The 23,170-nt window shown below is 41.9% G+C and overlaps 1 protein-coding gene across 3 annotated transcripts; it reads right to left on the reverse strand.

Annotated features, from left to right (window-relative positions):
* Positions 1-213: 213 nt before the first annotated feature.
* On the reverse strand, positions 214-22,431 carry HSF2 (heat shock transcription factor 2). 3 transcript variants are annotated; one of them, XM_085217391.1, is made up of 13 exons: positions 22,193-22,431; positions 19,080-19,188; positions 18,740-18,867; positions 17,846-17,970; positions 14,465-14,540; positions 13,311-13,372; positions 13,110-13,194; positions 12,086-12,255; positions 10,667-10,936; positions 10,098-10,203; positions 4,889-4,942; positions 1,514-1,598; positions 214-1,173 (listed from the first exon to the last, which is right to left on the reverse strand). In XM_085217391.1, the coding sequence occupies exons 1-13, from the start codon at positions 22,412-22,414 to the stop codon at positions 884-886; spliced, it is 1,782 nt and encodes a 593-aa protein (XP_085073517.1). In that variant the 5' UTR covers positions 22,415-22,431; the 3' UTR covers positions 214-883. The 3 variants fall into 3 exon arrangements, with proteins under 3 accessions (XP_085073517.1, XP_085073519.1, XP_085073518.1); XM_085217393.1 differs by lacking the exon at positions 22,193-22,431 and adding an exon at positions 20,246-20,335; XM_085217392.1 differs by lacking the exon at positions 4,889-4,942.
* Positions 22,432-23,170: the final 739 nt, after the last annotated feature.

A 23,170-nucleotide genomic window follows, 5' to 3' on the forward strand; every position in this document is an offset into this window, starting at 1 on the left:
GGAGGAAAGTAACATGTTGTAGACTACTAAAATAAAGTAATTTGCTACATTGGTTAATAGTTATACTGCTAAAATATCAAGTTTTGCAGGTGAGCCTCATTTCCAATAAATATGTATAGAAAAAAGTTTGGCACAGTAAAAAACAAGCTGTTAAGTTCACATCTGCTTGGCACAGGGAATAAGAGACAACGCTTAAGGAATAAGAGACAACACTTAAGGTACCACACTTACTTACATAACATTTATTTTATCAGAGTAGATGGTCCAAGTTAAAGTACTCATGCAGTCAAGGGGCCTGGCGGCTGTAAAGAACTTCTTCCCCAGTTTGTGCTATGTATAAGCACTTTCACTGAAGTGAAAGTAAGGCAGAACCAAGATTTAGCAAGGTACAGGCACTTTGTTCCCAGTTCAAGCAGGGAAAAAAAAAGCCTAACATCAGGTCCTGGTCCCCCCCACCCCAAAAAAGCCTTATGTTTATTAAACAAAATATTGTAGAAAATAGAAAAAAAAAAAGATACAGAAAGTCAGTGCTCCCTAACCATACACTACTAGTTGTCATCATCATTATATGTAAGACCAGAAGTGGAAGAAACCATAAATTGAAGCTTACTCTTAACAAGTGTTTGGTTACCTCAGGTATTTAGAGATATGCGTAGGTATACCAAGCATTTGACAGCAGTACTGTAACAGTCCAACTTGGTATTGCCAAATGTATCTAACAGCTTGTCTAACTGTAGCTAAACAATTGCTTGTAGGATAGCAAAGGTATTTCAGATTCCACACTATCTGGTTACATAAAACAGTGATTTACAAAAAACTCATACCAAACAATATTCTAAATAAATAGTTCCTCTTCATGACAATGTACATAGTCCCCATTACATTAGTTATCCAAGAATGGCATGTCTGTGTCCATGGGTGCTGGGGCAAGTTCACATAAATAGAACAGCGTGGCCTCACTTGCTTCTGCCTCTGTTAGCGGCTCCAAGCGCACCAGCTTGCTCTGAGTGGGTTCAGGATCCAGGCTGCTCTCCAGGAGCTCATCCACCTCCAGGGGTTTGTCCACAGAGGAAGGAGTTTCAGTTGTGGAGCTCCCGCTCTCAACAGTGGAGCCTGGGTTCCCATCAAGGAATGCAAGCAGAGGAAATGCAGTATACTGTATGAGTTGTTTATCTAAGGGGAAAAAAAAAAAATTCCCAATGCATTATCAGTTACATGCCATTCTAAATGTAGAATGAGAAAAAATAAAGCAAGACCTTACAATTTATTAAAAGATTAAGACTTTTTTAAAAAGTTGTATGCTTGTTTTAAAATGATTGAAGAACTACTATATGAAGTTATTCTGATTCTCCCACAAAACATCAGTTTCATACAGTGCCATTAAGCAACCTTAAAAGCAGATATATTAAATGTTTGTCTACACCTGCGTCATGCTGATAAACAAAAGCAGTGAGAACAATACTTGCTCAACTCTTAAACTATTTCAAAAAGAAAACCACTTATTACAACTAACCTGATTTAGGCTTAGAAACTTGTGTTTCCTGTGAAGCAGCTGGACCAGCATTATTCTTGGTAGTTTCTATTCCCTTTGTCTCCATCTGGAAAAATAAAGTTAAATCTAAAAAACATGCTCTCAAAGCTTCTTTAATGCAACTGCAGTGATATTGGAACTTAGCTCACCAACTATTTTGAAAAAGTATTTGTGAAGGCGGGCTTTAAACTGAAGGACTTGGGGAACAGGTCCAGAACAACTCACAACACTGCAACTGATTGGAGAGTAAGCCAGGCCAACCAGAACAGTAACAAACATTCCTGAGCTGTCTCCCATGACATGAGGCAGAAGGCCAGCCACGTCAAGGTTGTGTACAGTTATGGGGGATCCTCTTGCATCCCTCTAGAGAAATCAGCATTCTCATCTCCCCTTTTCTTCTCTGAAGGACCCACATACCAGGCTGCACAGCACGGGGAATAAAGAGGAAGACCTGTGTGCAGGCACAGGGCTGTGATCTCATTGTGATCACAAAGTATGTGCAGGACAGCTCATGAATGCTTACGTACATTTCAGAAAAGACAGAGAAAAGACAGGCCAGCAAGGGGACATGGTGGAGTTGCTCTCGATATGAGAACTGTAGTGTATTAAAGCTCTGCCGAGGGATAAATGATGAAGGAGATGAGAGCTTATTTATGGGTAAGAACTAAAAGGCGTGCTAATATAGGTGACACCACAATAGCTGTTTACTGCAGGCCACCTGATCAGTTAGAGGAAGTTGATGAGGCTTTCTACAGAAGCTGAAAAGAGCCTCTAAGTCACAGGCACCTGTTCTCATGGTGGGATTCCAATCACCCTAGTATTTGCCGGAAAAGCAGCACTGCCAGGCACACGCAGTCCAGATTCCTGCAGAGCACTGATGATTCTAACCTAAGTGGTGGAGGAGGTGAGAAGTGCAGTGCTGGACCTTGTTCTTACAAAGGACTAGTTGGGAATGTGAAGACTGGGAGTAGCCTTGACTGCAATGACCATAAGATAGTGGAATTCAGAGCCTGTGTGGAAACAACAGTGTAATAATTAGGATTGCAATCTGGCCTTCAGGACACCTCTTAAAGGATCTACTTGGAGGCATTCTGTAGGTTAGAGCTTTGGAAGATAAGGGGACCCAAGAGAACCCGATGACATTAAAGCACCACTTCTTCCAAGCTCAAGATCACTGCAACCCCAAGATTAAGAAGTTGGGTAAAAGCAGCAGGAAACCTGCATGGATGAGCAAGGAGCTCATGAAAAAACGCAAACAGAAGATGAAAGTCTACAGAATGTGGAAAAAGGGTCTGACCACTTGGAAAGTATACAGGAACACTGTCAGTGCATGCAGGGATGCAATGTAGAAGATTAAGGCCCACCTGGAATGAAAGGAAGGTTCTAATCTAATAAGGAACGTTAAGGACAACAAGAAGAGCTTCTTTAAGTACATCAATAGCAAAAGGAAGATGAGGGAAAATGTGGGCCTGCTGTCGAATGAGGTAGATGCCCTGGTAAATGGAGGACACTGAAAACAGTTACTGAGCACCTTCTTTGCTTCAGCCTTTACTACTATGCTTGGTCCTCAGCCATCCTAGACACTGGAAGAGAAAGTCTGCAAAAAGGAAAAATTCCCCTTTGCTGAGAAGGATCTTATTCTGGATGTCATCTCCAAGCAAGTGGAAGAAAAGAATGTTATCAGGAGTAGTTAACATGGGCTCACCAAGAGGAAATCATCCTTGGCCAGTGTGGTAGTCTTTCTTAATGACATGACTGAATAGCTAACAGTGGATGTTGTGTACACTGACTTCAGCAAGGCTTCTGATACTGTCTCCCATAACATCCTCAGGGGGAAGCCTGGAAAGCACGGCAAAGATGAATAGACAATGAGATGGACTGAGAATTGGTTGTGATCAGCAGCAGTATTGTTGGGGAACCATTGCTACCGCTGTTCCCCAGAAATCAGTACCAGGTTTGGTCTTGTTTAACATCTTCATCAATGACTTAAATGAAGGGATAGAATGCATCCTCAGTAAGTTTGCTGATGATATGAAGCTGGGAGGAGTGGCTGACACACTCCTAGAACTTAGCTCACCAACTATTTTGAAAAGGCGGCTGTGCTGCCATTCAGCAAGACCAGGAAAGGCTGCAGAGTACACTTGAGTGGAGAGGAACCTTTCAAGGTTCAACTAGGGCAAGTGTGTTATACCTATGGAGGTATAACTCCACACATCAGCATAGGTTAGCAGCTTACAAGCTGGAGAGAAACTCTGTGGAAAATGACCTGGGGGTCCTGGCAGACATCAGGTTGGCTACGAGCCAGCAGCATGCTCACACAGACACTAAGTCCAACAGTATCCTAGGGTACATTAAAAGTGCAGCCTCAAGGGAAGCTCTCCTCCCACTTCACTCTGCCCTGATGAGGCCACACGTGGAGTACAGAGCTCAGTTCCAGGCTCCTCAGTTCAAGAAAGACAACTAGAAAGTCCAGCAGCAGGATACAAAGATGATCAAGAGCCTGGAGCATTTCTCTTACGAGGAAAAGCTGAGAGACCTGGGACTGCTTAGCTTGGAGGGGAGGGGATACACATATGTATAAATATCTAAAGGTTAAATGTCAAGAGGATGGAGCCAGGCTCTTTTCAGTGGTACCCAGCGACAGAACAAGGGACAACAGGCAGAAACTGGAACATAGTAAGGTCCATCTGAACATGAGAAAGAACTTCTTTACTTTGAGGGTGACAGAGCACTACAACAGGCTAACTAGAGAGACTGTAGAATCTCTTTCTCTCGAGATACTCAAAGCCCACCTGGACACTTTCTTGTGCAACCTACTCTAGAGAACCTGCTTTAACAGAGAGGGTCTCCAGCAGTCCCTTTCAGCCCCTACTATTCTGTGAAAGAGGCACTGATATCAGTAAATTGAACTAACAGCGCCTGGAAGAGAAAAATATGAAATGGAAACAGACTTACTCAAACAAGAACTAATGCTCACAAATGAATAGGACAAACTCTAGAAGCTAGTGTTTTGCTCTGCTACTTATCCTAATGTTTCCCACCAGACAGCACAGACGAAAACCTACTGAGAAACTATATGTTTGCAAATTCTAAAATTTAAGAGAATAAAAAAAGACTAGCAATATGTACAGGTGTTGGCCTAACAGTTCTAAATGACATTTGCTCCTAACTACTCCTTCCTATTTAAAGCCTAACAAGCAGGATGAATTCACCTGCAGCTCTCCTATCCTTATGAAAGTCTTGAAATTAAAAGAATAAAAAAAAGTGCAATTATACCCGTAAAGAAAAAAGTAAAGGATGAAAAAAGTTTGCATCTCTCAACTACTGAGTACATTGAGCAATGGATTTAAGACTTACTTTGGTATTAGGGATATGATCTGTGGGATTCATCTGCACGGAGCTTGTAAAAAGCTGAATAAGACAAAACATATCAAGCTTTAGGTATCTTAATGTCCTATTAAAAATACAAGAATGTCACATCTGTGTGTGTGAGAATAATCCCTGAACTATGTTTTCAGCCCCAATCACAACTAAAGTTTATTTACAGGCAGTTACCACTTTTGCAAAGAAAATGTTAGAGTTTACATTGTTTGGAATCACAAAAGCTTCGGTCACAAAGAAAATAACTATAAGCACATCTAACTTGGAGTAACATTGTTTGCTGCAGTGTTAGGAATATCAATTCATTCTTGATTTGCTCCGTGGAGAAATCTGCGCACAACAATGAGGAGCAAACCTCAAAAAAGTTTTCAAGAAACACCAAACTGGAAAGAGTCAACAACACAAGGGAGAGCAGAGCTGGTGTTAAGTGGGATCTCAGCAAGCTGAAAACAGTGAGCTAAGAGTTACTCTGTCAAGTTCAACAGACAAACGTATCAAGGACACAATAACCCCATGCACCAACCCAGGTTAGTGACCAAATGGACAGGGAATGGCTCCTCAGAGATTGGAGTCCTGCTAGACAACATCTCACATGAGCCAGCAGCATGACCGTGCTGCAGGGAGTGACCAGTTTTAGGTCTCCCAGTAGGAGAATGTTCACACTAGAGAGTCTGGAGGAATGGTTAGGGGGCATGAGACATACAATGGGCTGATGAAGCATGGCTTATTTTGTCTGTAGAGGGCAGACAAGCGTGGTTAAGTGCACTTTTCTACTGCTAATAAAGAAGTGTTACTGAGATGACAAACTCCACAGAGCTGGATATAGGACAAGATGTGAGAGTTTCATGCTGCAGCAGGAAAAATTGTGACTGACATAAGAAAATTCTTCACAGAGAGCAAAGCAGTAGAGCAGGCACCCAAGCAGACTCCCTTTGGAGAGTTCAGACTTCATGCTGACAAGACCCAGAGTAACACGATCTTTCATGCCAGCCTTTGAACAAGATGACCTGCACAGGTCCCTCCCAACCAAATCACTCTACTTGACTTGAACCTGAACAGAAATTAAGAACATACAAATACTCCTAAGAAATAACTTGAAATGTCAGAGAAACTTGTAATAAGAGAGCTTTTTTAGCACAAGCTTACGGAGAAGATGACAGATAATGTGCTAGGCTATTTCAAAGAAAGATTATTAATCTAACCAGTATCTTGAGTTCATGCAGTAACAAATACAAGCATTATTTCACTAAAAAAGCCATTACTCAATCAAAAGTTTAAATCAATGTCATCACTACAGCATGCACTGAGAGCAGTTGTGTATTACAGTTTTACCAATGCCCCAGATAAACATATACACAAATACTTATAACTTTCCTTTTTTAAAATGGAAGGCAAGAAAAGAATCTCGTCCATTTTGAACAGTAACAATCCACACAATATATTACCAAAACAATACAAAAATATTGAAATAAACAGAAAATTTGGGTCATTTTCCACAGCAATCAGCTCCAGTGCAGATATGTTTTGCAGTAGAGCAGGGGATCATGGTGTGCAAGGGGAGTCCTGAATGAGAGGAGACCCCAGGACAAGGTGAGAGCCACCTGGGCTGGCCAGTTCTCATTTGGGAGTGGCTGAGGAGGCACGGGCAGAGCCAGGAGCAGCAGCATAACACCCCTAACAAGAGTGAGTCCCCTGGGAACATGAGCAACGAAGACATAGCACATCAGTTGGGATACTGCACAGCAGTTGGCAAAGAGGGCAACAGGCTGCTCACAGCACGGAGCACCACTCTATTGAAATAAACATGATGACCACTGCTGCAACAGACAGGTTGAGGCAGAAACCCTGACTCGAGAGTCACAACCATCTCGGGCTAGCACATGCCCCCAGCCAGACCTCCCAAGGAGCAACAGAGCTGCCCAGATCTTCAGTTCCAGACTCTGAAATTTCCCCAAGGGCCTGAGGGAAGAGAGGGGCGTCATGGGTGCAAGCTGTCAGGCTGCATGAGGCAATTACCAGGTAGGAACTGGAAAGAAAGTGATGCATATAGTATTATTCAGAGACATAAGCAAGTCAACAGCCCTGTCTTAAAACCTGCAAGGAGAAGAAGCTAAGCCAGCTTCCAAACTGGAGGAGACAGACCACAGAAATATGCAAAATAAGGGAAACTGGACTCTCAACTTCACTTACGGAAGGAGTTTTCACCTTGCCACCAAAGTGCCCCTAAGCAACAGATACGAGGCTCTGGGGCTGGAAAGAAGAGGGCATGAGAAAGGTTCAGACCCAGGAATGGACCAACTTAATGCAGCTGCCCACCAAGGACCCAAGTCAGAACCAATGCCACCAAAAAAAAAAAAAAAAAAAGCCATGCTTGCAATTCAGGACTCCTTATTGCGAGGCACCCATTTGTCATGTGGATCAAACAGGTTTGATGCTGCTGGGGGCACACATTCATGACATCAAGAAGAGGCTACCAAGTCTGATAAAGCCGGAGAACTACTATCCACTCCTCATGACCCAGCTTGAGTGATATGGGGCTGCAACAAGGATATTTTGAAACATTAAAAGAGATTTTATGCCCTTTGGGAGCATGTTGAAAGGATCAGGAATAAAGCTATTATCAGATGCAACTGAGCAGGTGCAGCAAGAACGTTCTGGGCAGTAAACTGCCGAGGCTGATTAGCAGAGCTTTAAGCTAAATTTGATTGGGGGAGGGGATGTTCTTTTGAGTGACAGAAGAGAGCCAGGGAACACTGTCACTTTAGGATGCAACACAAGAAAACCTCAAGATTTGTCCCAAAGGCAATTGAGAGGGCTCCTCCAAGAAGGTAACACAGCTGATAGCCCAGATGAAGTGTCTCTATACCAATGCACTTAGCATGGGAAATAAGGAGAAGAAAAAATGATGCAATTAAAAAAATGAGGACCTAATTGCTATCATGGAAACATAGTAGGACGAGTCACACAATGCTGCGCTATGACTGAGGGCTATAAGCTTTTTAGAAGAGACTAGCAGGGCAGGAGGATTGGAGGAGTTGCCCTCTCTGTTTAGAAGTTAATAGATCATGAAGAACTACCTCTAAAAAACAGTCATGACGAGATCAAGAGCTTGTGAGTAAAAATGAGGGACAGGAACAATAATGGACATGCGGCTGCTAAGGTCCACCACATACTGCCTGTTCAAGGGGAGCCTGCCGATGAGGCCTTCTTGCTCCATCTTCAAGAAATATCATGCTCACAGGCTCTCATCCTGATAGGGGATTTTAACTACTTAGATATCTGCTGGGAAAGCAGCACAGCAGGCTGCAAGCAATCCAGGAGACTCCTGGAGCACACTGAGGACAAATTCAGACAAACTGACCAGAGTTGAAGCATCACTTGACACGGTGCTCAGTAATTCAGATGAGCCTATTAAAGAGGTTAAGATCAGAGGCAGTCTGGGCTGTAGTGACTATGTCCTGGTTGAGCTCATGATCTCAAGAAACATAGGCCTGGCAAAGAACATAGTCAAGACCTTTAATTTCCAAAGAGCAAAACTCCTGCTGTTTAAGTAATTAGTGCATGAGATCCCGTAGGAAGCTATCCTTTAGAGACAAAGAAGCAGAGCAGAGCAGCCAGTTCTTTAAGGATACCTTTTTGAGTATACAATTGCTCTCCATCCCAAGCATAAGAAATTAAGCAGAGGTGGCAGAAAACCAGCATGGCTGAAAATCTGTTGGTTAAACTAATAAAGAAATGCACATGTGGAAGCAGGGACATGGGGTCCAGGAAGAATACAGGCTAAGGAGAGTGTAGTGTCTGATAAATGAGAAGGGAGAATTGACTACAACAGACATGGAAAAGACTCAGTAAGTCCTTTGCCATTTTGTGTCCCTGAATCTCTGGACAGAAGATGGAGGGAGCAAAATTCCTCCAACTGTAAGCAAGGAGCAAGTCAGAGACCATCTGATGAAAGTGAATTGTTCAAGCGTATGGGGCTGGATGACATGCATGCCAGGGTCCTGCACTAGAAAAAGGAAAATATCACATTTTTAAGAAAAGGAGAAAAGATCTGGGCAACTACAAGCTGCTGAGCCTCTTGTCTGTGCCTAAGAAGATTGTGGACAAGAATGTCCTGGAGACTTTGTTAAGGTGCATGAGACAAGAAGGAGATCCAAAACAGCCAGCATGTCTTCCCAAGGGCAGATCTGACCAATCTGGTGGCCTTCTGTGATGGTGTGATGGCATCAGACAGAGGCAGAGCAATTGATGTCACCTATCTAGACTTCTGCAAGGTCCACACCACATCCCTACCTCAAAATTGAAGAGAATGATTTGAAGGCTGGATAAGGAATGGAATGGCTGCAGCCATAGGGTTGTGGTTCAGGTAGAAGCCAGCCACAAAGAGCAGCTGGGACCAGTGCTCTTCAACATCTTTATCAATGACCTAGGCAATGGGATAGAGTTCGCCTTCAGCTAGTTTGCTCACAGCAGGGCTGCGTGGTGCAGCTGATAAAACAGAAGGAAGTGATACTATCTAAAGAGCCTTGGACAAGCTTGAGAAATAGGCCTCCAAGAACTTAGAAGAGATTCAACAAGGCCAAGTGTAAGGTGTTGCACCTGGGTCAGGGCAACTCCAGATGCATACAGACTGGAAAAAGAAATCTTTCAGAGCAGCCCTGCCAAGAAGGACTTGGGAGTTCTGTTCTGGTGGATGAAAAGCTTGACAGGAGCCAGTGTGTGCTTGCAACCTGGAAGAACATGGAACTGGTGGTAAAGGTCCAGAAGGTCACAGAGATGATCTGAGGGGTGGAACATCTCTCCTACAAAGGTGGAGAGAGTTGGACTTGTTCAATCTGGAAAACAGAAAGCTCTGGGAAGGCCTCATTGTAGCTTTTTAATACTTCAGAAGAGCTCTATAATAAACAGAAGGGAGACTAATTTTTTTTTACATGGCCTGATAGAGTCAGGACAAGGGAGAAGGTTTATATCTAGAAAATGGGAAATTTCGATTAGATATTAGGAAAGTTTTTACTCAGGGAGTCATGAGGCACTAGAACTGCAGGCATTCAAGGTCAGGTTGGACAGGGCCCTGGACAGCCTGATCCAGTGGATGGCAACCTTGTCCATAGCTGGTGTGGTTGGATCTAGATGATCTTTAAAAATCCTTCTAACCCAAGCCGTTTTATGAGTCTATGAAAATTACATCAAATAGCAGATCTGGATCTATGCTGAATTGTCGTCCTGATAACATGGCCTGGAAGTCCTCTAAACTGCAGTCGATACTGTCAAGATAATCCAGAAGTTCAACTCTGGAAGACAAAAACAATACTGTAATATTGCATCTATTAAAAGAAGGAAGAAAAAAGAAATCACAGTTAAGTTTCACACAGATACAGTATATCACCTAGAATTATGACGACTGCTTTTCATTAAAAATAAACTCCTGGGAAAGACTTAAACCTTACTCTGTAGAGCAGAAGCCAAGTAAGGGAGACTGGTACTCCAAAAGAGAAATCACATTAATGTTAGACTACAACTATCATGAGCAGAAATACAACTGCATCTCACTTGTTCTAACAGAATCCAATCCGCCTGCAGGAACCCTGCAGGTAAATCCTGACATCAATGCCAGTTTAAATGGTGTTATCTACAACATTTCACTGTTAAGTTACATTACCAGAATAAAGCTAATAAGTTCTCAACTACGAGTTACTATTCGGTTCTTTTGACTTCAAACAATAATTTCTGATACTTAAAAAACAGGCTACTTACTTTCCAAGGAGATTTATATTCTGTGAAATTACTCCATTTTCACTGAGTATGGAATCCATCATTGAGACTGGGTCTTCTGCAGTTAAAGTTGACTGGTTATTCAGCTGTACAGCACTTGACATGAGCGGACTTGTGCTGTCACTGACAGGGCTGAGGGGATCATTAGCTGAGACAGCAACCGATTCTGTGCTTTTATCCCCTTGAATTACAGGGGCATATTCTTCCTCATTATCATCTTCCACAATTACAATATCAGGAGAACGACTGCAGCTGTAAAACAAGACAAATTATGAATATTTCATACACTCTTAAATTTGTAAGGCTTAGTTACTTTCCATTTCAGCCAAGCTAAAATATGGAAATTAATTTTTCTTCCACATTTTAACAGGAAATACAGCCAGATATTCTAAACATACCTATTTTCCACTGGTATGGCACAGTAACACTCAGTACAGCTAATGCAGCTCAGCCAGTAAATACTGTTGTGCTAGATCATAACAACTATTCTGAGCATATAGGAATTCTGATGTTTTTGCATTATAACAAGTACAAGCCTGCACATAAATGTGAACTATGCATGAAGTAGGACAAAGCACATAAGAGCATCAAACAAGACAGACCACATGTAGTTTGCATCTTTTTGGTGGAACACAATTTAACTCTGGATTAGCCATAACATGAATGATCTCAGTCAATACCATTACAGTTAATTAAGCTTCTTACAATGAAAGCAATGTAAAAAAACAAAAAAAAAAACAGTTTTCATTTGCTATCTCCATATTTTCACAGTTTTCTTAACCCTGAAGTAGTTGTGTTACCGAAACCTAATCTCAATTAAACTTTTCTATCAGAGAATGCATTCCCAGACATCAGTTCAACAAACACAACAGTGTTAATTCAAGTATAAGATAGTAATCTCTAAATTTTATTCCTTGTGGCATAACACAGGTTCTATCAGTACCACACAACCAAGGAACAGAGTTGCATCTTAATCTCTGAACCAAATTAGAAGTTCTCATAGGCAAAAGATGAACTACTTTTATAGTACAAAAAGATAAAATGCAATCACAAAACACTTGGGACTACAAAAGAAACAAACAAAAAAAAAAACAAAGTTCTTGAAATTGAATAGCCATCTGTCTTCACAACCAAAAAATAAGTAGACATAACTGATTCTGTCTTAGGACAAATAGCACATTTAACAAGAGTGTAATAATACAGATTACTTTTCACTAGTTTCTATCAACATATTAAAACCTCCTACAGCCAATCAACTACATGGAACAAATCCAGAGGAGATCTAGTGTGAATTCAGAAATCACGCTTTTATACATGCAAGAGTACTCCAGACACCTGAATTACTGCATACTATTCAATATTGGAAACCACTTTCTACGTAGACTTCTAAAGACTTCTTACTTAGAAGAATCTGAAGTGGTATCTTCATTTGTCTCTGGTGTAATGGGAGCATTTTCTTCATCAACCATGGTATTTTCCTCATCAGCCACATCCTCAGTAACATCATAAATAATGATGTCATCTGAAATTTGTTCTCTTTGTTTTAAGCCCTCAGTTCTGTTGAGAGGTACCTGAGAATAATTTTTAAGAACGAGGGGACAGAAGGACAATTAGCTTCAGTATTCTGACAGTTATCACTGTATCTTTCAATATCACAATTCTAAAGAGGTATAAGGTTTTCCTATGCCTTGGAAACTACAATGAGTTTGTATAGATCTATGTTTGATAGAAATAGAAATATATACACGTATATAAATAATATATGTATAAATGAGCAAGCTGGAAAAGAGCAGTTACAAAAATAGTTTGGCAAGTAATAAAAGTATTCAAATAAATTACTACCAATGTCAGACAACAAAAGCAACAAAAAGCTACAAAGGCAAGACTATAAATGAACTAAAAATACTAAAAAAATTGTTATTAGTCACGATCTGCCATTTATACTTCATTATAAAGCTATTAATTCTAGTCCCAAGCTAATAACTCTAATAATTTCCCCAGGCAGAATTATTTGGACAGCAGAATATATCTTTCAATGGTGGGACATTCAAGCAGCACAAGAACTTAACACGATTCTGCAGGGCTAGGTGCTGCTTTGCAGGCGGATTCCTGTTCATGTACTGTGACTCCTAACTCAAGGAGACAACAACATAACATAAGAGTCCTTAAAAGCACTACTATTAAAAGCAACTGCTATCAGTATTTTCCCATGATGCTACACATAGTTAAGTGGCTTCTATGTGATTCTATTGATAAGTGAATGGCAATTATCAAAACACTTGCTTCTGAAGGAAATGCAGTAAACCACTTCTAAAAGTTGAAAGCTCTTCAACATTTTTATCCTCAGTAAGAAAGACACGATCTGTCTGGCTCTCCTCACTACTTCCTCCACCATAACAAATGGTATGCATAAAGTAAAACTTACATGATGATTATTGTCTGCTGGTTCTTTCACAATTTGCTGAAATACATTCGACTTTGTAGGTCCATTAGTGTTCAGAAGTAGAGGCCTAAATCACAGAAAAGGAAGTCAGTCATCTAGGAACTAATTCTTATGTTTTATTTAAGAAAAAAAAAAAGAAGTCAGCATATTGAGTGGATAGCAACTTTTCAAGACCATACTTACCTCTTGCGTTTTAAGCTCACTAGTTGGTTGTTCTGCACCAGGGTAACAATAAATTGTACAATCTATGAAGAAAAGAATATTATAGTTAGTTACGTTGCTCTACAATTGTTTCTCTCAAAGCACCAAGATATCTTTTTCACATAGCAAGCACTAAGAATAAATTTGTACACTTCATTTGGTATAGAGAAAAAAAGTCAGTAAATTCAACTATTAGAAAAATTCCTATAAGCAACATAAGGATGTTGACCATACATGTAACCTGTATCTATCAATACTGTGGCCTAGTGAAGAGTTTTCTTGATAAATTCAGAAAAAAGGATCCATACAGTTAACAGTATTCATCAGTTGCCCTTCCCCTTGAAATCTCAGTATCTCTTCCTGCATGTTTTAATATTAAGAATTAAATGCATACGTCTGGCCTGAACAATATGGAAAAAAGACACAGTAATTATCTGCAGCTTATAGTATTACTATAATGTAAATATATGTAAAAAAAAGAATCTGCAAACTCTTTGAATTTACAACAGTTCTGGTAGATCACAGATTTAAGCATCAAGCTAAGCTAATATATTATCAGTGGCTTCCATTCAATAATCTATTGTTTTGATATCATTAGAAATACAAAGTTCGTTTCAAGTGAAAAGAACTTCCAAAATAGACAGAAAAGGAAAAATGGTAATGACAAAAAAAATATACACCTCTACATACACATGTATGTATTTACAAAATAAGGGATGCACAAAGAAATTACCCACCAACCAACATCAAGCCAGTTTCTCCTGACCAGCAGCTGTTCCTCCCAGCCAACTGCCCCAGTTTCATAGTTGTGCATGACACCATATGGTACAGGATATCTCTTTGGCCAGTCTGGGTCAGCTCTCCTGGTTCTGTCCCCCCACAGTTCCTTGTACATCCCCAGCCCCCCTTGCTGGCAGGACACTAGGAGAAGCTAAAATGTCCTTGACGCTGTACAGCACTGCTCAGCAACAACTAAAGCACTGGTCTGTTATCAGCTTGTTTTTCTCCTCAAGCCAAAATATAGCATCACAGACACTACAAAGAAAATCAGCTCTATTCCAACTGACACCAGGACAGTAAGACAGAGTATTCCTACTTCAGAAACACCCACTGATTGTGTTTGAATGAAGCCCTACCTTCCGAATAACTTGCTGTTGTTTCAGATGTTTTGCTCTCAGTTCTGCCACTTCCCTCCAAAGAGATTCATTCTCCCTGTTTCAAAAGGATAATTTAGAAATCAAACTGAATTTTGAAGTATTTATATTATTAATTTTTGTTAAAGAGTAGTTAATTTTATTAAAGCTTTCTGAAATGTTTTATTGATTGTACCAAAAAAAGTCATTTAGTAATCCTTGCAAATAATTATAAAATGGAGAACCAAACACAACAAATACCCTGGGGAGAACTTCCAAACTCCATAAAACACCTTTTTTCCTAAGTGAGGCATTACACATTACATATTACTACTAATTCAGCATTTTGGAATTAGGTGTTTTGCGTCCTTTCAAACAACAAAGTTACCTTCTTCTCATCCTAGGAGAGCTTCTCAGAAAGTAATGCCTCCTATTTTATTACACTGACCCACAACATCAGAGGTGGATGTTGGTGGTATGGCAGCAAATGCTGAATCGTCCCACCAATATTCTGTTTCATTTTGTTGCTGTGCAACAGGTGGCACCAGAAGGGCAGTCTGACAAAACGGCATCTGATATGAAAGTGCATATGAAGCAATGCTGTGTCACTGAATTCTTCCATGTGGAAAAAAACTGCACCCACTGACATTCACTGACACTTGCTGAATGTTTATATGGAGACCAAACAGTGGATGTGAGCACAGTGAGGTGGTGGGTGGTGCATTTTAGTGGTGGTGACAGTAAAAAGACACGCTGTGTTCTGGATGGCCATGCACAGCTCTGGGTAATGAACAGCATCTCCATCCATCAGCTCATCCATGCCAATCAGCAGACTACAACCAAGGAGCTGAGTATGGAACTGAGTATGAGCGTCATTGCAGTGGAAACAATGGTGGCAACACTGGAATATCTCAAAGCTTGTGCCAGGTGGATCCCATGAATGCTTACAAAAGAACAGAAAATACTATATGAAAGTTTGTCAGGACCTACTGTACCAATGAGTCTGAAAGTGACAATTTCTAGATCACATCATTACTAGTGATGAGTAGCGTCACTATTATGAGCTGAAGTCAAAATGGCTGTCCATGAAGTGACAACATGTGAGTGTACTATCAAAGAAAAAGCTCAAGACACAGCTCTCAGCTAGTAATTGATGTGCACTCTTTTCTGGGATAGAAAAAGTATGATCCTTTTGGATTTCCTGAACCATCAATTCTGACTGATGCATCAAGACATTGATAAAGATGAAGGATCAAACTTCCAGAGTCGGGTCAGGGAAGGCAAACTCCTGTAAAATGATAACTCCAGGCTCCATAGCAGCCTGAAGACTGAGAAGCACAATGCCAACCTTGGCTGCATTGTCCTACTGTACCCACTGCGTAGTCTGGATCTGGTGCCTTGTGACTTCCATCTGTTCAGGCTGATGAAAGATGGACTGTGTGGGCAACATCTTACTAGCAATTAAAGCAAAATAGCAGCTGTCAAACAGTGGGTCACTTCTGCTGGTATAGACTGTATGAGCACAGCATGCAGGTACTTGTTTTTCCACTGGTGAAAACGTATAGCTAATGGTGGTGACTAGGTTGAAAATAGTGTTCTGTAGCAAATACTGCATTCATCATTTATATTACACCTATTTGCCCTCCCTCACACATTTCTTGCTAGAGGGAAGCGATCTATCAGAAACTGCACATTCATCTTGAACAGATCTTTGTAAGCTCAAGTCTTACACACAGCTATAGGATGCCTTTAATTAATTCCAGTAAAGGAGTACATTAGGTGATGAGCACAGCAGAGAGAGCAGTTTTCCTGAAACACTGTCATTTTACAAACCTCGGCTGTTTACAAGCCTTGGCAGTACTCACAAGAGTCCAGAACTGAGACAGCATAAAAACTGATATAAAGTGACCCTTGCTATCAAACCCATGAACCTTGTGGTTTCTGACAGAATAAAGCACATTCATCAGATAATGAATATCAAAAGCTTCAGTACATAAGGAAAGACAACATAGCAGCCTTCCCTCTTTCATAGTTTAATTTTCAAGATGTAAGCCAAAAAATGATGAAAATCTATCCACCAGCGTTTCATGTTTTTAGGGAACTTTAAGCTCAGTTTTCATAAACAGTTGTTGATATGCAGTAAGCTGCAGCTTAGTAGCAGTTTGAGGATTAAAATGTCCAACAGTTTAAATACAGAGTTCCATCACAAATTCAACAACAGCAGCCAGGGATTCTGAACTTTCTCAATCTTCCTACTAGCTTTAGAAACACACTTCCCAAGACTGGCTCTTCTGATTTAGATCCAGTTTTACTTAAATTATTTAATTCTCACTGAACAACTTAGATGTCAAAGACATTGTATCATTTCATCTTCACAAACTGTCCAGACATTAGAAACCAAATGTCATTTCAGCCAGTCAGACCTGCTCTGAGCTTGGTTTGAACCTGATGGCCTCCTGAGGCTTCTTCCAACCCAAATTATATGACCCAATAGCGTGAATAGAAACCTTTTCACTCAAGACTGTCCAGTTTCTAATAAAAACCATTCCTAGTCAAAATAAGTCTGCCCTTCAAACTTCAGTAATTAGAACTGAAGATGACAAGTGAACGAAACCATTTATTTCTCAAAACTTCAACTTACTAGTCATCTCTGCCACAGAGGCAAGCAATAATTTTCTCAATATGAAGTCCTGGAGATAGTTACCACTGAGGTGCAAGAGTTTATCTCTATAAATCCTGTCTTCATCTACATACTCTATCTACACACAAATATTTCTGACTCACACTGCTCATATTGTTAACAACAAAACATAATTACTAAACAGGAAATAATAATATTCTAAAAATACTCAATTTATACTTGGATTTTAGACTGTACATATCTGTGGTTGTAACTAATGAATTTTCAAGTTACAATTCCAAACAAATTTTCAGAAGGATTAACTGTCCTGTAATTTCAGCACTGAGGGAATGAAGACAGCAAGAGGAAAATAAAGTAATGAGTAAGAACAGTAATTGTAGTATGAAAGTATCATAAGTAATTTGCAAGAACCAAACTACATCAGACTAAACACAGCAACTAAGCTTATTTGGCATATGGTAAGAACTTAGTTGAATATTCCACCTCAGCAGCATTAAGGAATTAATATTAAAGACAGTTCTTCAAACACCAATTTTGCCTATTACTTTTAGTCATACTTAAATATTCAATTTTAATACAAATCTTTTGCTGAAATTTATCTTCCTACAACAATAGTTCAAGTTGAACACTAAAAAAAAAAAAAAATATCAAAATTAGGTCTTACATTTACGTTGTATTTGTTCTCCAATATCTATTACTAGAATTACTCCATTTTAGGGATCAGCTGTTGACAGAGCATTTACCTTTTCAGGGCAGACAATCGAGATTCAATAGTCTCTTGTTTAATCTCCACTTTCTGAGCACTACTTATTATTTTGGAGAGATCCTCCTGGCTTATCTTGTTTTCTTCAGGTCTCGAAGAAGAAACCTTTAAGAGATGAGAATTCAGAAACAACGCTTCCCTTTACTCACTGTTAATTACTATTTTCTTTTGAAGATCAAGTATAACTTCTCTAGTGCTAATAACTGAATTAAAAATCAGTAATAAACCATGCATCAAATACATAAATACAGAAACGAAGAGACTTCTTACAACAGATGCCATATCACCCATACGTATTATAAGCATTTGTTTATGTTCAGATTCTCCAGGCATGGTACTCAGCACTCTACATCTAAACTGCTTCAAATTAACCCAAGGCTAACAAGCATATCTCTCTCACCATAGTTATTGTATTTCTGCTTGATATCTACTCTTATTTGCCTGATTCTCAGTAACAGCAGAGCAAGTTTCAGAAATGTAATAGCAGCATAACAAACATGTTTATGTATTTGCTTCCAGCTCTCCTGAGTGGGAAGCTTACTTCTTGCAGTAACTATGTTCTGAAACAAGCTACATAAAAAATAGTTACATTAGGGATGGTAAAGTTAAAGCATGTTCTGCCCTCTTAACATGCATCTGTTGAACCTTCTATTTGCATAACTCATTTTCGCTGCCTGTTAAACTCACTATGAGAGAGAAATAATTAGCTATAGCAGCCTAGTCAAAGCCCCCAAAATAACTTTAGATAAATCAGAACGTACATGAGAGCACCAAAATCCACTTGGACTTACAATCCCACAATTAAAACTTGCCATGAACTCTGCTGTTCATTTAAAATTACTATAGTTGGTTTATATACTGAGTTTTCACTAACCTTCCTTTTAATGTGTTCCAACAAGTCCTCTCGACCCTGTTTAAAATATGGGTGTTGAAACTCAACTAAACCATCTCGCTCCAGTTTGACAATCCCAGAATCAACATGGACAACTTTACGGAAGCCATCTTTAAAAAAAAAAAAAGAAAAAAGAAAACTCATATCTGAAAATTCACACTAAGGAATTCAAATTATGTTGTTCCAACTGTCCTTTTATCAGTTTTGAGGATGAGACAGTACTCTAAATGCGACAACACAGAACTGTTCAAAGAAAATAACACAACTAAACGCATCCAGAATCTTTAATTGTGACAGAAACAAACAAAATATGAGAACTTACACATGTTTAGCTGTCTTACAAAGCTTGCCATGTTGTTGTGCTTGAAGTACTTAGGCAGAATCTCTTTTGCAAATCTCTGTTCATCCAACACCAAGAAACTCTGGCCATTCTAAAATGAGAGACATAAAGCTACTTAAGACTACTGTAGAACACACTCCGGTCTTGCAGAATTAATCACCGCATAGGAATGTTTCCTTTGTGCATGCAGTACGTAACTGATCTGCTTGCCTGCAGTTTTCCACAACAAAAGCGTATAACTGCAGTTGCAGAGCAACAGAGAACTACCAATTTGCATTGCCATCCATATCTAAAGGAGAACATTTCCATTGCTTCTCTCCACGCTTCCTCAAGAAATTAATTAACGACAAGTTTACCAACAAGCACCAGTTTCTCTGCAGCACAATACCATAAATTTTGTATTATGAACTTTAAAATCTTGAGAGGAAATACAAATACAGCAGAGACTGTGAAAGGTCAAAAACAAAACAGGACAAAAAAAAAACCCAACAAATCACAGCTGAAATCCCTTTTGCTACCCAGCATAAAAGTATGACTCGTTTGTTAAGTTCATAGACAAGACAGAGCTGTCAAAAAGCTGAGCCTGTCCACATGATTTCAAAATGACCAAAAAGCACTCAAGAAACAATTCCCTCCTCCTGCATGCCAATTCTGAAGGGATCAATCTTTTACCCAATAAACTGATCCTCAAATTACATCCACAGACCGAGACAAATAGAAGCCTCCGTTCTTTGTTCTTCCACAATCTAGCTCCATTAACTAAAGGACAAGTAATTGGCAGAATTAGAATTAGAGTCTTCAAATTGGCAGAGGTTTTATCTGTAATCTATTCACAATATTCTTACCTCACCTATAATCTTTTACAAATGCCAGTACTTATGCTCCACCTTTTTAGGAGCCCTTCAGTTCAAGAAGCTCCACTTGTTTCCTACCTCCGGCAGCTGCTTGCTCCCCAATAAAGAAGCTTCAAGAACCAACTATGAGACCATGTGAAGATTGCTGATGTGAGAACTCATTTCTGACAAACGAAAAACCTCTTAACTTCCCAGTAATACACGCCTATCTCCTGCTGAGAAATAGGTAGCATAAAGAAAATGGGAAGTAAAAGAAAGGGTAAGAACAGATCATTTTAAGATAACCTGACTCACCAGCTGAAGGTTTGAAGTGGTGCTACAGCAATCTGCAATGCCAGCAGACAGCTTCTGTGCAGCACCTAACTTCATTATCACCTTGAAAAGTTTCAAACCTATTGCAGAAAATTAGAGAGATACTTCCACTGTTCCTCGGTGCCCCGCCAGCCACTTACATCAATGCTGTAAACAGATGCTAAAGGCGAGCTTTAACCCAGTGAAGCATTACTGTGTACCTGAAGTTCTGTTTTTACTGACAGCAGCAGACAACAATCTTCATGTACTTCATTTGTTACTCCAACTGCCTGTGCCTGCACTAAGATGTATATGCGGGAAGACAAGATTTGGCTGGTTTTGCTTCAGTGTTCATCCTTACAGTGTAAAAATACGGATTTGTACAGAAAACAATGAAATGTCACAATAACAGGACTCTTTCTTCACTGTTACACTTGAGGCAGCATATTTTTCAAATATGCCATACGAAGGGCTCCCAATACCTTCATCCATACAGAAACTGCCAAAGGTTGATTATATGAACTACAATCAGTATATCTTGCTTCCACAAACTGCTTTGCAGAATCTCAAACTCAGCCTTTATTTTTAAATGAGGAAATAACATAAAGGTACCAAACAATGGTCCCTGGCATATTTACTTGAGGTAAACACAATGAATTTGGGAAGCATCCATGAAGCATGAGGTGGCAAAAAACAGGCTGTTTTTAAGCTAGACAACACATTGCCCTCAGCACCTTTTTTTCAGAGGAGGAAAAAAAAATAAAAACAGAAGGAAAACTGCTGGAATGTAGACAGCATACAACCATACAATGGCTCAGGTTGGAGAGGACCTTAAAGACCATCTAGTTCCAACCCCCTGCTGGCAGGGTTGGCACTCACTAGATTAGGCTGCTCAGGGTCCAGTCCTGTCTGGCTTTCAACACCTTCAGGGATAGGGCATCCACAACAAAGCTGAAGCTACTGGTAAACCCAACTGTCAGTAAAACATTTTGCAGGGTATTGAGCCCCCGCGTGAACTAAACTCAGCTGAAAACTGTTATCTCAACACTTGAAGACACCTGCACGATGCGAGAATGGGATTTTTTTTTTTTTTAAGAATAAGTTACTGATAAAGCAGACACGTATCAGAATAGTAACTACAGGTTTAACTACAGGTTCCACGACATCAGGCGACCGAAAGCAGCAGCAGCCCAATCCCCAACCCGCGCCCAAACCCGCCGGGCACTCAGGGACTTTCCTCAGAGGTGATGCCCGCCCGGCTCCGTCCACTGAAGGTACACAATACATCCGGGCCACCACAACAAAGGCCGCTACGGTCCGGGCGCGGGACAGCTCCGCAGTTACACCTCGTGCAAGTGGCCACGGCCGGCCCAGCCCGAGCGCGGCAACTGCTACCCCACGTGGCCGCGCGGGATGGGGGAGCGGGGCGGCCGCGGGAAGAAATATAAATACGCCTTCCTCTTGTCCTCCCACCGTTCTTTATCTACACAGTTCGCAGCCGTTATACAACTCCACGCGTTACGGACGAACCGGCGGAGCCGCGGCGGAAGGTGCCGCTCGTTGTCAGTGCACGCCGCGTGCCAGCGCCGCCCGAGCCTCAGCCCCAGCCCGTGCCCCGCGGCGGCTTCCCGCCCCAGCCGCGCCCCGGCAGGCTCCGCAGCCGGCGGCAGGGCCCGGGCCCCGGGCCGCCACCCGCGCTCGTCACTTCCAGCCGCACGCGGTCCCCGGATAACCGTGCAGGGGTCGCTCCTCCCGCTAGGGGCCCGCCCGGCCATGCCCGGATTTCCCGCCCCGCGCCGCCCCACCGAAGCTCCCTAAGGCCCCGCTATCCTCCTGGCCCCCGCTGCCCCCGGGCCCGCACTGCCGCTACCGGAGAGGAGCGGCCTCCCGCAGCCGCGGGGCACGCGGCCGGGGCGGGGCGACCAGCGGCCGAGGCTCGCGCCGCCGCACCTGGCTCCAGGTGATAAGCTGGTTGCTGGGCGCCTCGCCCACCAGCGCCCACAGCTTGCTGAGGAAAGCCGGCACCCCGGCGCCGGCGGGGGGCGGCTGCTGGGCCGGCGGCTGCTGCTGCTGTTGCGGCTCCTGCTTCATTGTCGCTCGAGACCTCCGCCGTCTGACCGGGGGAGGGGCGCGGGAGGAGGGCAACCAGCACCACTCGGCCCCGCCCCTCATCCCGCGCGCTTGCGCACGGAGTTACCCCGCATGCGCGGCAGTGGACGGCTGGCGCGCCTGCGCAGCATTCAGGCACCTCCCCGCCCCTTCGCCCCCCGTGTTTTACATAACGGACCCACGTGCGCCGCCCTCACGTGCCACAACAGCGCGCGCACGGCCGCACACCCGTGAGGGGCGGGGCCTGGGGCGGACTCGACCCCTCTATGCAAATGAGAGGAGGGCGGGAACCAATGGGTCATCGCCTGCTGCTCCGGGGCGGGACTGGGGGAGCCGCAGGGGCGGGGCCGGAGGGAAAGGGGGAGCAGCAAGAGCGTTGTCTCCAAACCTCGCTTCCGAGGTGGGCTGAAAGCCAGCGGAATAAAGTTGGGTATCTACTCATATAGCTTGCTATTTATTCTGACATCACATATACTTAAGTCTCAGCAGCATCAGCTTCTTCCTCTCACGGTAGAGAAACGGGCAAGCCCCGCAGCCAGCCCTGCCCTCTCTTAAGTGAATTTTGGCAACAGATATGTCATCTTAAGATGGAATCTTGCTGTATAGCATAGTTTCATATATACTTAAAAACACGTCACAAAGAATAACCCTCATATAGCAACGCTTTACTATTATGACCTTCATCTGCCTTCTCTCGATCCTGAGAACTGCAGTGATACCCACAGAACAGTTCTACAGGGCTATGGCAGCAGCCTGTATAAATTCCTCTTACACCAGACCCTGAGTAAAGTCTAAGTCAGCTTCCCACACACTAGCCTA

The sequence above is a fragment of the Meleagris gallopavo genome, chromosome 2 (genome assembly GCF_905368555.1).
Source record: "Meleagris gallopavo chromosome 2, MGAL_WU_HG_1.1, whole genome shotgun sequence".
Classification (NCBI taxonomy): Eukaryota; Metazoa; Chordata; class Aves; order Galliformes; family Phasianidae; genus Meleagris; species Meleagris gallopavo.

Excerpts from the sequence above, each read along its gene's own strand:
- HSF2 (XM_085217391.1), bottom strand. The coding sequence starts at position 22,414 with ATGAGGGGCGGGGCCGAGTGGTGCTGGTTGCCCTCCTCCCGCGCCCCT. Across the intron at positions 10,937-12,085 it reads ACCACTTCAGATTCTTCTAA|CTGCAGTCGTTCTCCTGATA; the intron begins GTAAGAAGTCTT and ends CTTGTTTTACAG. Across the intron at positions 1,174-1,513 it reads AGTTTCTAAGCCTAAATCAG|ATAAACAACTCATACAGTAT; the intron begins GTTAGTTGTAAT and ends TTTTCCCCTTAG.